This window comes from Mustela lutreola, chromosome 9, assembly GCF_030435805.1.
Source record: "Mustela lutreola isolate mMusLut2 chromosome 9, mMusLut2.pri, whole genome shotgun sequence".
NCBI classification, from domain to species: Eukaryota; Metazoa; Chordata; class Mammalia; order Carnivora; family Mustelidae; genus Mustela; species Mustela lutreola.
Window position 1 is genome coordinate 121,289,299 of NC_081298.1, and position 14,312 is coordinate 121,303,610.

General features: G+C 55.4%; 1 protein-coding gene across 1 annotated transcript in view; it reads left to right on the forward strand.

Moving 5' to 3' along the window:
• The window catches only part of GALNT14 (polypeptide N-acetylgalactosaminyltransferase 14), a 210,268-nt gene that overhangs the window by 186,092 nt on the left and 9,864 nt on the right, over positions 1-14,312 (forward strand). The window contains exons 10-13 of the mRNA XM_059188697.1: positions 7,171-7,297; positions 9,293-9,385; positions 12,911-12,994; positions 13,429-13,573. Of these exons, the coding sequence (XP_059044680.1) occupies positions 7,171-7,297; positions 9,293-9,385; positions 12,911-12,994; positions 13,429-13,573 (449 nt within the window). The remainder of the gene's footprint in view (positions 1-7,170; positions 7,298-9,292; positions 9,386-12,910; positions 12,995-13,428; positions 13,574-14,312) is intronic.

Sequence of the window (14,312 nt, forward strand, 5' to 3'; positions counted from 1 at the left end):
GTTGCTGGGAAGCTGGAGGTAACGGGGCATTTCTCCAGGGGGAAAGCCTCCCCGGGAAGACCATCCGGGGCAAGTTGACAACAAGCCAGCGGGGAGCAGGGAAAGGAAAGGAACATTGGTCATGCCAGGAGGGGGCTGGGAGTTTGACAGACCTAGCTCCACGGATTTTCACAAGAACCCCAAGAAGCAGCCCCATGTCATACTCTTTTTTTTTTTTTTTTAAGATTTTATTTATTTATTTGACAGAGAAAGATCACAGGTAGGCAGAGAGGCAGGCAGAGAGAGAGGAAGGGAAGCAGACTCCCTGCTGAGCAGAGAGCCCGATGCTGGGCTTGATCCCAGGACCCTGAGATCATGACCTGAGCCAAAAGCAGAGGCTTAACCCACTGAGCTACCCAGGTGCCCCCCCCCCCCATGTCATACTCTTAACACACGAGGCGGCTGTAGGGTAGATCAGTGTTATGAGCTCCTCTGGGGGGGGGGGGTCCCAGACTTCTCTCTCTCCTGGGGCTGCAGAATGAGCTCTATCCTACTGTGGTTTGGGAACCTGCGCCCCCTTCCACCCTCACCCCTTTCTCTTTCACTGAGATAATGGCCAGAAGCTCCCAGGCTTCCGTAGTGACTACCCCAGACCCTCTTCATTAACCCACTGCTGAGTGCTGTGCGCACGGGGCAGCCAACAGAGGTTTACCAAATGTTACAGGAATCGCCATCAATCCTCTTCACCCCCAGGCGCCTACCCCCAAATCCCCGAGTTCAGTGCTCCAAGCTCAAGCCTGCCTCGGGCAGGGATTCGGCTCTGTTTTGTTCCCAGAGGTCTCCGGGGTTTCAAACAGTGCCCCCATGAAGGAGGTTTCTGTAAACTTGTTGAATGAAGCACCAGAGGAGGACAGCAAGAGGCGGGCGTGTCACCGGGCACTGTTCGGCACGGGTCCCCAGACGGTGGCACGGCCCCGAGAATGGATGATCCGTGGGGCCCGTCTGGCATCCAGCAGTAATCCCGTGCATCGTCCTCTGCCATTGTTTTCTCCTGTTCCTGCCTCTGGAGTATTTTATGGCTTTCTTCCTCAGTCACTAAGAGTTATTTTCCAGAAATTTATGGCTGCCAGCCTGACCCACAGCATCTGTTCTCCCAAACTGGGCAGTGTAGAGAAATCCATCAGACAAGTACCATTCAGGGCCCGGATTAGAAGCTCAGCAAACAAACAGGAAAAAAAAAAAAAAAAAAAAACACCCAAGCCGCCGAAACCAAACTGATTCTTCTGCCTGGCACCCAGTCTTGGAACATAACAGGGAAATCGGTTACAGGTTCAAGATCAGGACTGCCTGCACAGGCCCAGGAGAACCTGGGGCCCGATAGGGTCTTGTCCTTCCCTCTCGTGATCCGTAGCGATGTGCTCTGGCCTTTCCTCCCGTCGTCAAGTGACTCCTTCCTGTAGCCCGTTTGATAGACAGCAGTCCTCTCATTTCTGCTCCAGTGCCATTTATGACAATAGCGTTCACCGCTTCACAGTTTGGCACACTGAGTCATTGCGAATTTGTGTGTTGAATTGTTAGAAAATGCTTCTAGCCCATCTCGCTCTAGCCTGTGTCTGGCAGGGCTGACACAGCCTCCCTCAACCTTGCAGAGGGAGTGTGACCTTTCCTCCACGTGGCAGTCACTTTGGGATTCAGGCGGCACGTTATTTTTCATGATGGCCTGTTCTGGTCCAGCCTGCCCGTCCCTTCTTTTGATGGCGGTGTGGACGCGCACCTGCGCCTGTCCAGGGGCAACTTCGGCTGTTGCCTCCCAGTCGTCTGACGCTCCCAAGTGCTGATCGGAATGGGGAACGAGGGAGGGGCTTCTGAGAAGCTGTGGAAGAAGCATTTTACAGTCCATCACAGAATTTTTTAAACCACAAAAAAGTATTGCAGATGGTTATCCCAGGAGACACTTTTTCTCCCATCACAACATTCCGTTATGTTATAGCCCGCTCCCAGCGCTTTAAAAGCCATTTTTGGACCCTTTTTTTTTTTTTTTTTTTAAAGCATTTTATGTCAGAAGATGCAGTGCTTTCCTGATAGTACTTAGATTCTGTGGGGGCAGTCCAGCTCTGCCAGAGAGCATAGGTAGGCACCTGAGGGCATGACCATGGGGATTGGGAAGAGCCCATCAGGATGGAGTGACCATCGGGGGTTTGCTGGGACTGGGGAGCACTGGTTCACCTTCAGAGGAGAGTTGATACTGAGGGAAAGAGTTCTTCTCCAGGGGATGGCAGGGGGCCTTCTGCACCTCCTAGCTCACCACATCCTGAGAGCCCCGGTGTCACTCACATGCACTCCTCTCTCCATCCCCAGGACTGTTCTGTTCTCCTCAAAGCCAGCCTCCCACTGGGCCAGAGAGCGCAGTCTGAAATGCCATTCCCTCCCACTTTCCAGACCAGGCAACCGCTGCGGCTGCAGCTTGTCCTGTTCCATAGGGAGTATGGGAAGTTAAGGACACCCCCTCGGCATTTGCGGTCTACGGCCCTGGGTGACCTCGGTGGGCCTATGGCTAGTCCTTGTTCAGCAGGAGGGCTGGATGCAACGTGATTGCCCCAGATGGCGTGAAGTACAGTGTTATGGACCAATCAGATGATCTCTGCTCAAGTCCCATGTGTTCATTGCAAAATAATAACAGAGCTTCCAGGCCCAGGAGTGCTGAGAACTTAAAAGTTCATTAAAAGGAAGGGTCTCTATTGGTGCATTTCTATGTGTGGACTTGGGGATAGCAGTAGCTTAGGGATATAGTAGCTGTAACAGTAGTACTGTTACAGAGTAACAGTAGGGATGACCTCAATGCCCACCGCGGCCCGCACCACGCCCCGTCCTGAGCTGGCCAGGGTTACAGTGGGTCCCTGCTGCTGTGGGTACAGTGTGTGTTCCTACATGGGACATGTCGCTCCGTGCAAGCTGGAGTCATTGCATTCAGTGGAGCCTGTGTCTCAAGCTCCCTCCACCTTCGCTCAGAAACCAGACTAGGAAATGGAACTGGAACCTTGGTGGGTCTGGCCGAGCTATGGTGTACGGACAGCTGTAGTTTGGCTTCCGGGGGGAAAGCATCCTCTTCCTCATCCAGCAGTCGTGGGCTTGGCGCATAGACAGCTAGGCTGGTGGAGGGCAGGGACAGGGGGCCCCGGCGCCCTGGTCAGACAGCCAGTGGGTTGATGAGGTCACAGGAGGAAAGGAGTGAGGGTGGAGGGTGGGGAGATTTGCCCTCAAGTAGGAGTCTGACGTCTAAAGAAAATAAGATAGCGGTGCCCCCCATGAGGGTAGAATAATTACCCGTCTCCCTGTCTGCAATTCAAAGTGGATTAGGGCCTGCCTGACGCTCATCACAGGGGAAGTTGTGGCGGCGCTGACTCAGCAAGAACCCCCTACAGAATCCCTCCATCGTCCTTTCGCCCCGTCCCCCTCACTTAAGAAAGTGATGACTCGGCAAGAGCCCCAGACGTGGAAAGCGGAGGGTCTGGACAACGCCCCACACCTCCCCGCATGAGCCCCCGCCGCCTGGCGCCTTTGGATTATGAGACTTTCCCCAGAGTCAGCACATCCCCGGGAGGACAGTCATCCTGACATCAGTGGTGTTGACGAGGGCAGGCAACTCCACTTCTGGGTGTTAAATATCCCTGGGAACCATCACGCTCATCTGCACACTCCAGACTGCCCGAGTCAGGCCCTGAGTCTCCGGTCACCACCTTTCTAATATGCAGGACCCTGGAGCCTAGAAGCTGTTCTGCCTCTCAGGGTGCAGGCACCTTGGCGAGGCATCAGCTGCACTGAGGGGGCGCGAAGACGGACATCTGTCAGGACTGGATGGAGGTGCTGGTGGTCGCTAGTTGTAGAGGAGCCTCTCTTGTTGGCCTCTGAAAGCCTCGAAGGCAGTGTCTTTGTACCCGGAGCGGCACTGGTCGCCGGAGGGCTGAGTTATGGAGCGGGGAGCGGTGCTTCAGCCCCCAGGCACTGGATGGCAGGGGTCAGGTTGGACTGCTGCTGATCATAACATAAGGACATCCACAACTATGAACATGATCATTAAGATGACTAACAAGCTACCACCTGAGGGAGGGAGACCAAACAGAGTATAGCCCCGTCTCACCAGGGTGGATGAAGAGATCCATTTTCCCCCCATGACTCAACGTTTGCAGAGTTGAGATACAGGGCAGTTTTCAGCTAAAGCACCAGACACAAGACAATGAGGAGGGCAGGTTTGACAGGTGAGGGAGTGGAGGCAGGCAGCAGTGGGCTGTGGACGGGCGGCCAGGGGCAGAAGGTGCATATTATCTGCTGGTGTCCAGCGCCCCTCAGTTGAGCGTCACACGGCCCGTGGAAGCCTGTGCTGGAGCTAGGACAAAGCTGGGGCTGGGGAGGTATGAAGGGGAGCCCCTCAGCTTCAAGTGAACCATGAGGTCAGCCGAGGAAACAGGGTCAGGGGGACCCTGCAAAGACAGAGCCTTGGAGGGTGGAGCCTTGGAGTGGAAGACTGCCAGCAGACTGGAAGGAAGGGGAGGGACCAGGGTCAGATAACTACTTGCCAAGGTGGGTCCTGTGTCTACAGTGGCAGAAGGCGGGACTCAGAGATGCGGAGGGAAGCGAGATGGCACGCAAGGGGAGCACAGAGAGAGAAACAGGTTGCTGGGGTAGGAGGGGGTGGGGGAGGGAACCGAAGCATCGTTTGGAGGGATTCGCTTTGTAAATGAGGAGGGACATATGTCTTATTTGAATACATGGAAAGGAAGAGACCATGGCCAAAACGTATGCGTATTTTGGGAAGAGGGCTGGCACCAAATTTGTAGGTTATATCTAGTAAACCAGATCTCCGTCTCTAGTTTTGAAAGATGAGATGGTTTTCCTTTTTTGGAATTGGAGCAGACCGTATTTTGAGATTCTGGGGAGGAAGGGATTGGAGCACAGCAGACTTTTGGAGCACACTGTTGAGGAAGACGTCCTGAGACTGAAGTCACACACGCACTGACAGTCCCACGGGCTGACCCCTGCAGCCAGCCCCGCAGTGCGCTCACGGCAAGGTGGAGTGGCGGTGGGGGGGGGGGTGGTGGTGGCAGTCAGCTAAGCTCTCCCGTGCTCCGTGTCTCACCCCCACCCCCACGAATACCAGTCTGGGACATGTGAGCTCCACAGTGCCCCCAGCCAAGCACCATATTGCTACGTATTGGGGGCTTGATAGAAAGTCAAAATCTGGAATGTTATGTCCACAAATTTCAAGTGGCGTTGGTGGCAGAAGAAGAAAGCTGGAAGCAGGCACAGGAGGCCAGTGCTAACAGGGTCTGTGTTTCGGAGACTGGCTTCAGGGACGTCTGATCGTAGCTGCGGCTCATCTTTCCGTCCTGCTTAAGTGTTCCCCATAGTCTCAAAATTGTGTTTCATTTGACGTGGATGGCCGCCCTGCAGCACGGACCCTCGGTGAGGTGAAGCAGGCTTCCCCACGGACACGGCCTGGGGGCTGCTGCAGAGTCGGGGGCTGCGGACCCCAAGGCCAAGCTCTTCTGGTCTCTCCCTCCCTCCGTGTTCTTGCCGTCATTTGGAAGCAATCCTGAAAGAGTTCTTTCTTTATTCTAGCACACACACATTGTCCCTACCGTGTCCCCGGACTTCCTGGGAATGAGCTGTAGCCCATTTGGGACAGCTCCTGGGCACGCAGAGAGCCAGGTGTCAAGAAGGTGATGGCAATGGGTGTGGTGTCCGCAGAGCCTTGCCTGCAGCTCAGGTACACAGGGCAAAGTCTGGTTGAGGACAAGTAAGTGAGAGAGCTGGTGAGGATCACGATGAAGACATCGTGTCCAGACGCCTGCTTGGGGAGCTGGACAGGAAGGAGACACAGAGCAGGAAGTGGAAAGAGAGAGAGAGGACCCAGGTGAAGGAACCCAGGGAGGTGGTGCCCAAGAAGCTGGAGGGTGCCATGCATGTATATGGTAAGAAGGCACTAGAATACTCACATCCTCTTTTCCTACTCCTGGACCCCAGCCTGCTTCCATGTGCCCCTCCCCCACACCTGCAGGAGGAGTCACCCAGGGCATGGGTTTCCCCTGAGCCAGCCTGCCCTCCTATTTGAGCTTGACTGCAGAAGCACGAACCAGGCAGGAATTCCCAAGTGGGAAACTGACGTTGGCCACCAGCGGCGTACCCTGCGGGATGCACGGGGTGCAGTCAGTAAGGAGGTGCGCTGTCTGCAGAGAAGTTAAAGCCCTCACAACACTGCCGAGCAGTCACTAATATTCCCCTCCACCACTCTAGTCTGCCACTGCTTCCTTCCGGGGCAGGGGCACTGCCTCAAGCCACTGAGGACCTTGGTCCCAGGGGAGAGAGGCACACCCCGGCCTAATCCCGGCTGCCTCTGGGGACTCCTCTCCTCCTGCAGCTTGCAGCAGCCAACCGGGAAGAAATGGGCATGTGTGCAACATCCCCGCCCTGGGGGGGCGACCCCAGCAACAGCTCAGCGGCTTCCAGCATTTTCTAGGCTACTGCCAAGACGTCCCCCCACAGGCTATAATTCAGGCATCCTTACGGAGGGGCAGAATTGTGGTCCGGGTGTTGGGAGCTGCTCTCCTGGATGCCTCGTCCAGGAGCTTGCTGGGAATCCTGCCCATGGGTATTGCTGGCCGGTCAGAGTGTGAACCTCACCACCTCCATGACAGTCTCTTCTATCTGGGTCTGGACTGTTGCTAAAGTCTGCTATATTCTTAAATGGAAAATTCTTTCTCCTTGGTCCTGGTTCTTAGCCGCCAGGGTCATCTAAGCATGTCTAATCCATCTTCCATGTGTCCAGAAGCAGCAGTCTGGGTCACCCAAAGGCTGTAGCAGGGCCCTGCACCAGGCTGGTCCCCAAATACGGCCCTCGCCCCCCATGAATGTGCTCCTCCAAGCCAGTCCCTGTGTGTTTCCATATTCACGTGCATCACCCTTCCAATTCTGAGTTATCATCAGCCCCGGTTGCTGAAAGGGAAACTGAGGTCACCCAGCCAGCAGAGCACACAGTCTGACTCTGGAGCCAGCTTTTGACCCCCAGTCCCAGGCTGGATGCGGCGGGAGGCCCTGACCCCTTCCTTGGGCCTGGTGCCCTTGATACTGCCATCCTGTGTCCCCTCCCCTCCGGAGAGCACAGAGCCGTGCTGAGGGGGCACGACTATCTTGCAGAAATCTCCTTCAGAGTGTGGATGTGCGGCGGCAGCCTCGAGATCGTCCCCTGCAGCCGAGTGGGCCATGTCTTCCGCAAGAAACACCCGTATGTTTTCCCAGATGGAAACGCCAACACGTATATAAAGTAAGTGCGAGTCCCAGGGGCTCTGTGGGGGCAGCAGAAAGCCTAGTGAAGGGTTGTGGCTATCCCCAGTTGTCTGGTAGGTTGGTAGGTTGCCTGAGTGTTCTGGGCGCTCAGGAGCCACAGTCGTGCTCCTTGGGACTCTGCCTAAGCAAGGGAGGTCGGAAGCAAGGCCCACCCAGCAGCAGGAGGAGGCGGTCTGAAGCTCTTCTCCACCACGGACGTCCCCGCGGCTTGCCGAGGCCTGCGAGTCACTGGGCAGCACTGTCCTGTCGGGCTTTGGATGTTTGGGGTTGTTTGGGTTTGGGGGAGAAGATTCCATTTTTGTTTCCAAGTTCCAGAAGATCTATAGCTTCCTCTTTCAGCCTGGGTCCCCAAGGGAAAGGTTACTGGAAGGATTTGAGAACGGGAGAGCACAAGCAGCTGCTGCTCACATGCTTGGCCCTGGCTTCTTCCCTAGGGTGTCTGCACCTCCTGCTAGGGGACGAGATGAAGATCCCGGGGTCTCAGTACGTCCGTGGTGTCCACTTGCTCATTCCTGCTCTGTCCCTTTATACGGCTTCTGTGATTCCTTCTCCTTCGGGCTTTGCCTCTGTTTTGGGAACATTTCACGTATGTCCCTCTTTCCTCCAGCTTCTCACCTTTTCCCTTTTTCCCCTTTGTCGCTCATCATCTGACGGCTTCACTTACCCATTTATCCTTCTTTTCCCTTTTTTCTTTTCTGTCTTGTCCATTTGGGGGAGGGGGGAGCTAAGCATTTCTTCATTTGGGGCGTCATTTTCCTCATCTGTGTTCTTCTGTCCTCGGTTTTCACACGTATGGGCGGGTGTGGGTTACATCCTGACACGAGCATCCTGGGGCCGGCATGGCGCTGACCAAGGGGGAAAGTTAACAACACCTTTTGCAGAAACCTCTGGGCGAGGGTGGGGTGGTGAGAAATCCGGCGGGCACTGAAGACAGGGCTGCCTTGGGCCTTGGGTTTCCAGGAGGAAAACGTGAGCAGGCGACACCTGGTATAGAAGAGCGATGGGGACAGTCCTGGGCTCCAGAACATTCTCTGTCTTTGAGTCTGGGCCCTAGCCAGTGGGTCAAGCGGCATACAATTTGCTGATGGTGAGGCCCCAGGCAAGGAGTCAGCAGAGCGCTGGGAACTGCCTTCCCTGCACCAAGAGCAGGCTGCCGGTGTGACTGTCATTTCAGGTCCACTGGCTGGGACAGGTTTGCCATAGACCTCCACGGAAGACCTCTGCTCCAGACAGAACCGGAAATCTGCAGGGGCATGCCCTGTTGAATGAGGCCCCAGGGTCACGGATGTGGGCCCCAGCGGGGACTGCTCCTCCACTGCCCCTGGTGTCTGTTTTCTGATGGCCTCTTTCTTGCCCTGGGGCTCTTCTGGTACCACTGCCTCCCTGCTTGCTGTGCAGGGACACACCGCCTCCATGGCAGTCTCTCTCGTTTTCCGTGACCAGCCCTAGAGCAAACACCTGATGGAAAAGCCTAGTGAGCTGGCCAGATAGCTGACAGTTGGGCTAATTACTTGGTTCTTGACACATGTACCTTGCTCTCGGACGCTGTATGTGACCGGCTGTCCTGCCCAGAGCTGGGACCCCAGCCTTTGCCCTGCAGAAAGGGGGAGCACCTGGAGAGGGAGCCTGTGTGCAGAGGGAGGCAAGGTGGCCACCGCCGGCCCTGCCTCTCTCCTCCTGGTTCCTGGCAACACGGGCGTATGTGGTGTGTGGACTCTCCTCTCCCAGCCCCCTCCTCCTTTTTCTTTTTGAGCTGCAAAAGTTCCATTTCTGGCACAATTTTTCAGGTGTTACCTTTTGAGGAAGAGTTTGTCCTGTGTCTTGGAGTAAAGGCCCCTTAGGAGGTTGGGTGGGATGTGGCCGGGCTGAGCCCCGGTGGAGGAGAGCTGTTACTGGATCGTGGGGGCCCCTGGCTAGGTGATGCTGCTGCGTGTGCATACAAACTTCTCTGGGACACTCCCTGTTTCCCCAGGAACACCAAGCGGACAGCTGAGGTGTGGATGGATGAGTACAAGCAGTACTACTACGCTGCCCGGCCGTTTGCTCTGGAGAGGCCCTTTGGGAAGTAAGTGCCCCTTCCGGCTGCTTTGCACGGGGGTCAGGAGGAGCACTGGCTGCTGACAGCCAATGTATCTGGTCGCCCAGGCAGGGGCCGCTCTCTTTCACGTCTCTTCTTGTTCCTGCCCTCCTGGGGATGCAGGGATTTCAGCAGCTCTTGCAGAACAAGTGGCAACATGGGCCACTGCCCATGTGGTGATGGGGTGCCTTGCACCATGGACGGATGTTTCTTTTTCCATAAAGGTGGGGTGTGGGACAGGACGGACTTAGTCCCTCTAGCTCAGAGCTCCTCTTCCTGGTTCTGAGTTCCCCAAGGCCAAAGCACCCTCCTTCCTCCATGGAGCAGTATCCTACAGGTGTCCCCAAGAGTCGTGCTCCGGCTTCGTCCAGGTAGACGAGAACAGGGAAAGAATTCTGTGCCGAGGCCACAAAGGCTCTCCTGGGAGTGCTCCCCAGACTCTGAGAAGTGGGTTTTGTTGCCTCCATTTCACAGGACAGGAGACTGAGTTTTCTGCAGATTAAGCTACATGCCCTGATCACATCACTGAACCGGGGGCATGAGGCTCTAACCACCCCTGTCCGATCCCCAAAACCATATGTTGCATTCTCCACCACAGAACTGAGGAGAGAAAAATGGAAACTTCATCTGTGTTAGCATCTGATTATTTGGAGGGACAACCAGTGGCCTTTTGTCATGCCGATGTCCCTCCGCCAGACTAAGGCTGGGGAGTGGATGGGTTTCTCCCCCCTACACCGTGTAGGGGAGCCTGTCACTGCTCCGGAGGATTAAATCAGACTCGGCCAAAATGGCTTATGTCTCTGAAATTATAACTCCGTGTTGTTGCCCGCAGTTCAATCGCTCAGAACCTCACAAAGCATTTGTCCCGAGTCCTCGTCAAACTCCTGGCCCACGGACCACGGCTGTGCGTCTCCCTTTCCTCACCTCTCCCCATCCCTCCCTCCCCTGCTTGGTTTTGGCTCTCCTGCTTAGAGAGAGGCTTAAAAGACATCATCCTCAGATCTTTGGCCCTGTTGTACATCTGTCAGCCCCTCAGGCAAAGTTTTCTCAATCCTGGATACACCTGACTTTGTACCTTTCCCTCCTCCCTTCCCTGCACAGGCTGCTGAAGGTTCTGGAAAGTATCAGCCGGTGCTGCTAACACACCGTGGCCATCACGCTCAGGCAGGACCTTAGTAGACTTGTCAGTCGTGCTGCCTTTCCCGGCCATCATTGTCCCCAGTCCCCATTTAAAATTCTCCTGTCTCCCTACCCCTCCCCCCAAGTCCACCTGTCACTCACATCAGATGACATCTGTTTTACAGCTGAGAGAGACGACATTGACTTCCCAAGACAAACCGACCCGGAAACTTTGCTCTCTCTGCCGCACTCTTCTTCCATCTCCTGAGACAGGTGTGCCCCCTGCCGTGTGAGACCCGCCCTCCACTTGTAACGGGCCACCCTTCATCTGCATTCCTTCCTAAATCAACACTTGTCCAGCTCCCTCTGCCTGGATTCCTCCTCCTCTTCTGCCTCCTGGCTCAGGGCTTCTTAAACTTTAATACACACAAATCTCCCGCGGCTTTTGTTAAAATGTGGTTGTTGATCCCCTAGGGTGGCATTTCCAGGAAGTTCCCAGGTAGTGTCTGAGGGCCTGTCTGGACAGAGCAGAGCAGAGCTCCAGGCCAGGCCGGTGCTTCCCAAACTAGCCTGCACCCTGCAGTCATCCAGGGGGCTTCGGAAGCTATGGGTGCCGCTCCCAGAGAACTGCTCCGGTCTGGGGTACAGCCTGGGCTGGAGAATTGTTGAAAGGCAGCCCCCTGCCCGCACTCCCTAGACTCTGATATGCAGCCGGTGCGGACACCAGTGTTCTAGGAGACCCTGCCTTCTGCTGCCTCATCCCTGATCTGTCTTTGCTAATGCACAGTCCCCATCAGCATTTAAACTGATTCAGGGTCTCACATCTTAAAACTTAAATGATTTAAAAAGGAATAGGAGGGAAGAAAAGAAAGTGTGCACTTTGGGAAGCTCATGCCCCACCTCTCCTGAGTGTGCTTGGAGACCTCCCCTGTCCCTGAGAGCCCCTTCCCGACCACGATGACCGTGCCTACAGTCTCCGCCTGCCTGGTCCTGCTGCGGCCTCACTTTTCTCTTTCCTGCCGTGTTTGTGGTCCTCCCCGAGGGTCCGTCATCGCCGTCTCTGTACTGCGCATTCCCCCTGGCGTTCACCACCGCTTCTGTACTGCTGACTCGTGGGTCTCTGTCCCTGACCTGGGCCTCTCATTCTGAGCCGTAGCCCCTTCCATCCCACTGCAAACTGGACATCTCCACTTGGACAACTCCCAAGCTGCTCCAGCTCCAATCCTAAAGGGAACAGCCATGGTGCTTCGAAACATGCTCCCCAGCCTGTCTCCCCCAACTCCAGGAACACTCTTCCTCGTGTCCTCTGGCCCAAGTCACGGGTCTGGGTATCGACCTTGACTCTTCCCTCCCCCACCCGCCCGGGTCAAACAGCCCCTGAGCCCCGGTGCTGCGGCCTCCTTCATGCACGCAGCGCCAAGGTTTTTTGCTAAACACTGAACATTCAACTCTAAAGAAAAAAAACTGACATCATTCTTTGGCTCATGTTGCTTTGAGTCTGGTGAGGAAAGGTGGTTAGCGCTAAGAAGCCCAGTGTGGGCTGGAGGAGGTGAGGCTGGCCGAGCAGGGCCGGTCCTGTGGGCTCACCCAGGAAGCACAAGGTGCAAATGGGGTAAGGAAGGGGGTGGCAGGGATAAATGGAGGGACTTGACCTGTCCCTTCTCTCCATTCCGCCCCCAACTTCCCTGCCTGAGAGCACGACCAGCAGCTGGCTGTCTGCAGCCCCCTCCCACAGCTCTCCCTGTCTCCAGCCTTGCCCTGCCAGACCCAATCTCCCCCCCCTCCCCCGTGAGATGCTCTTAAAGTTCAGATGTCCCCACATCATGCTTTGCTTAAGCCCAGAACATACACACGTTCGTGAGTGCACACAACTCAGCCTCGCGCAACACTCTTCTCTGTTGTTCAGAAGCCCACCGTTGAGCACAATGCCTGGCACACAGTAGGTGCTCAATAAATATCTGATGAGTAAAGGTGTGACTGGGCCCCAGAACTAGCCACAGAAGCTGATTCTTTGAGGATGGGGTGGGCAGGAGTGGTATTCTTTGGCTGCAGAAGCCAAAGAGAGATTTGTGGGTAAGTAGACTCAGGGCCCCAGTGGTGAATCAGTGACAGACATACTACATGTTCTCCTAGCCTTGTTTTGAAAGAAAAGTAAAACATCCCTGAATCCTGTTTTTGAATGAAAGCACAAACCCTCCGTGTCGGTACCACACCATTGTGAGCTCCTGCTGTGGTCTTCTGTAGCTCTTCCTGGAGCTCTGGAACTCTCCCTGGGTGAGTTTCTCCATCACCCTCAGGAGAGACATGCTGGGCACAGCATGTGCATTTGTCTCTCAGCCTCATTCCTGCCACTGACCCATCTCTCTGTGTCTCTCCCGCCCCGCTTCCTGCCAGCATTGAGAGCAGACTGAACCTGAGGAAGAATCTTCAGTGCCAGAGCTTCAAGTGGTACCTGGAGAACGTCTATCCAGAACTCAGGTACATGCCCTGCCTTCTGACTTGTCAGGAGAGACCCTCAGCTGACTGGGTCTGGACAAGGGACATCCCATGGCCAGCTGGATACAGGGTGTTAAGTATAGGGAGGTCTGAGGAGACCAGTTGGCTCCCCTTATTCCTGAAATCAGAAGAGGAGTTAAGTTCATCAGTAGCTTAAGGGCTGGAGGTTAGCAGCATTTCGCAGCTGCTGGGATTTGAGTCCCGGGTGTGACCTGAGGCTAGCACTGTCTCCGCGCCAGGCTCCGTCTGCCGTGGTGGCTCCTGGGTCTCTCCTCACTGCCTTGTGCCCAGAGGCAGCTGCCGACCCCGGGCGAAATGCCCCTGACATCCTCAGAACCCTGCCTCTACCTCTCTAGTGGCTAGTGTCACTCAGCCAAAGGGCAGTTGGTTCTCACGTCTCTGTGGCTTTCCTCCAGAATCCCCAGTGATTCCTCCATCCAGAAGGGCAGCATCCGACAGAGGCAGAAGTGCCTAGAGTCTCAAAGGCAGAAAAACACGGAGACCTACACCCTCAGGTTAAGCCCCTGTGTCAAGAACAAAGGCGAGGATGTAAAATCCCAGGTACGTAACAGGCGAGGGGGGCCAGAATGTGTGCGGGGACTCCGCCTCCGCCACCTGCTTTTATATGACATCAAGTGTCCGGTTATACCCAGAGCCTAGCCACAGGGCAGGAGAAGTACGACTTCCCCTCACTCTGGGACCAGTGTCACTCTACTGGGTTTCCAGAGGTGTCGAGTTTCTCTGAAGGACAGAGATTCTCCTGCAGTCCTCTTTTCTCTCTCTTTTCTTTGCTGGCTCCCCCGCCCCACTTTGATGGGTTCATGGTGAGTGCTCACGAAGGTTCTTAGGTCATTATTCTTTTCTCTGGAACCGGTGTCTTGGAGATTTTATCCAAGCTTCCAGCTTTGGCCCCGCCCTCTCTGTTTCATCGATGCACAAATCCTAGTTTTCATCCCTCCACAAACTGATCCATTCACTCCATAACCATCTCTGTTCTCTGCTAACTGGGAAGACACGGAGATGAGTGGCTAGGTCGCAGGTCTCTGTGGGCCCTTGGGGGATCGAACACAGGAACAAGCAAGTAAGCAGCTGTTCTGTTAAACTCTGTCCTGGATGGAGTTCAGTCCAGGCTGCTCTAGAAGCAGTGAGAGACGGTCTTTGCCATATGCACAAGAGTCAGGGACGTCTTCCTGGAGGACTTGATAATGAGCTGCATCCTGAGAAAGGAGTAGAAATGGGCTCTGTGAGGAGGGGGAGAAGGAGCAGCCCAGGAAGGAGAGCACGCGTGAAGGCCTGGGCT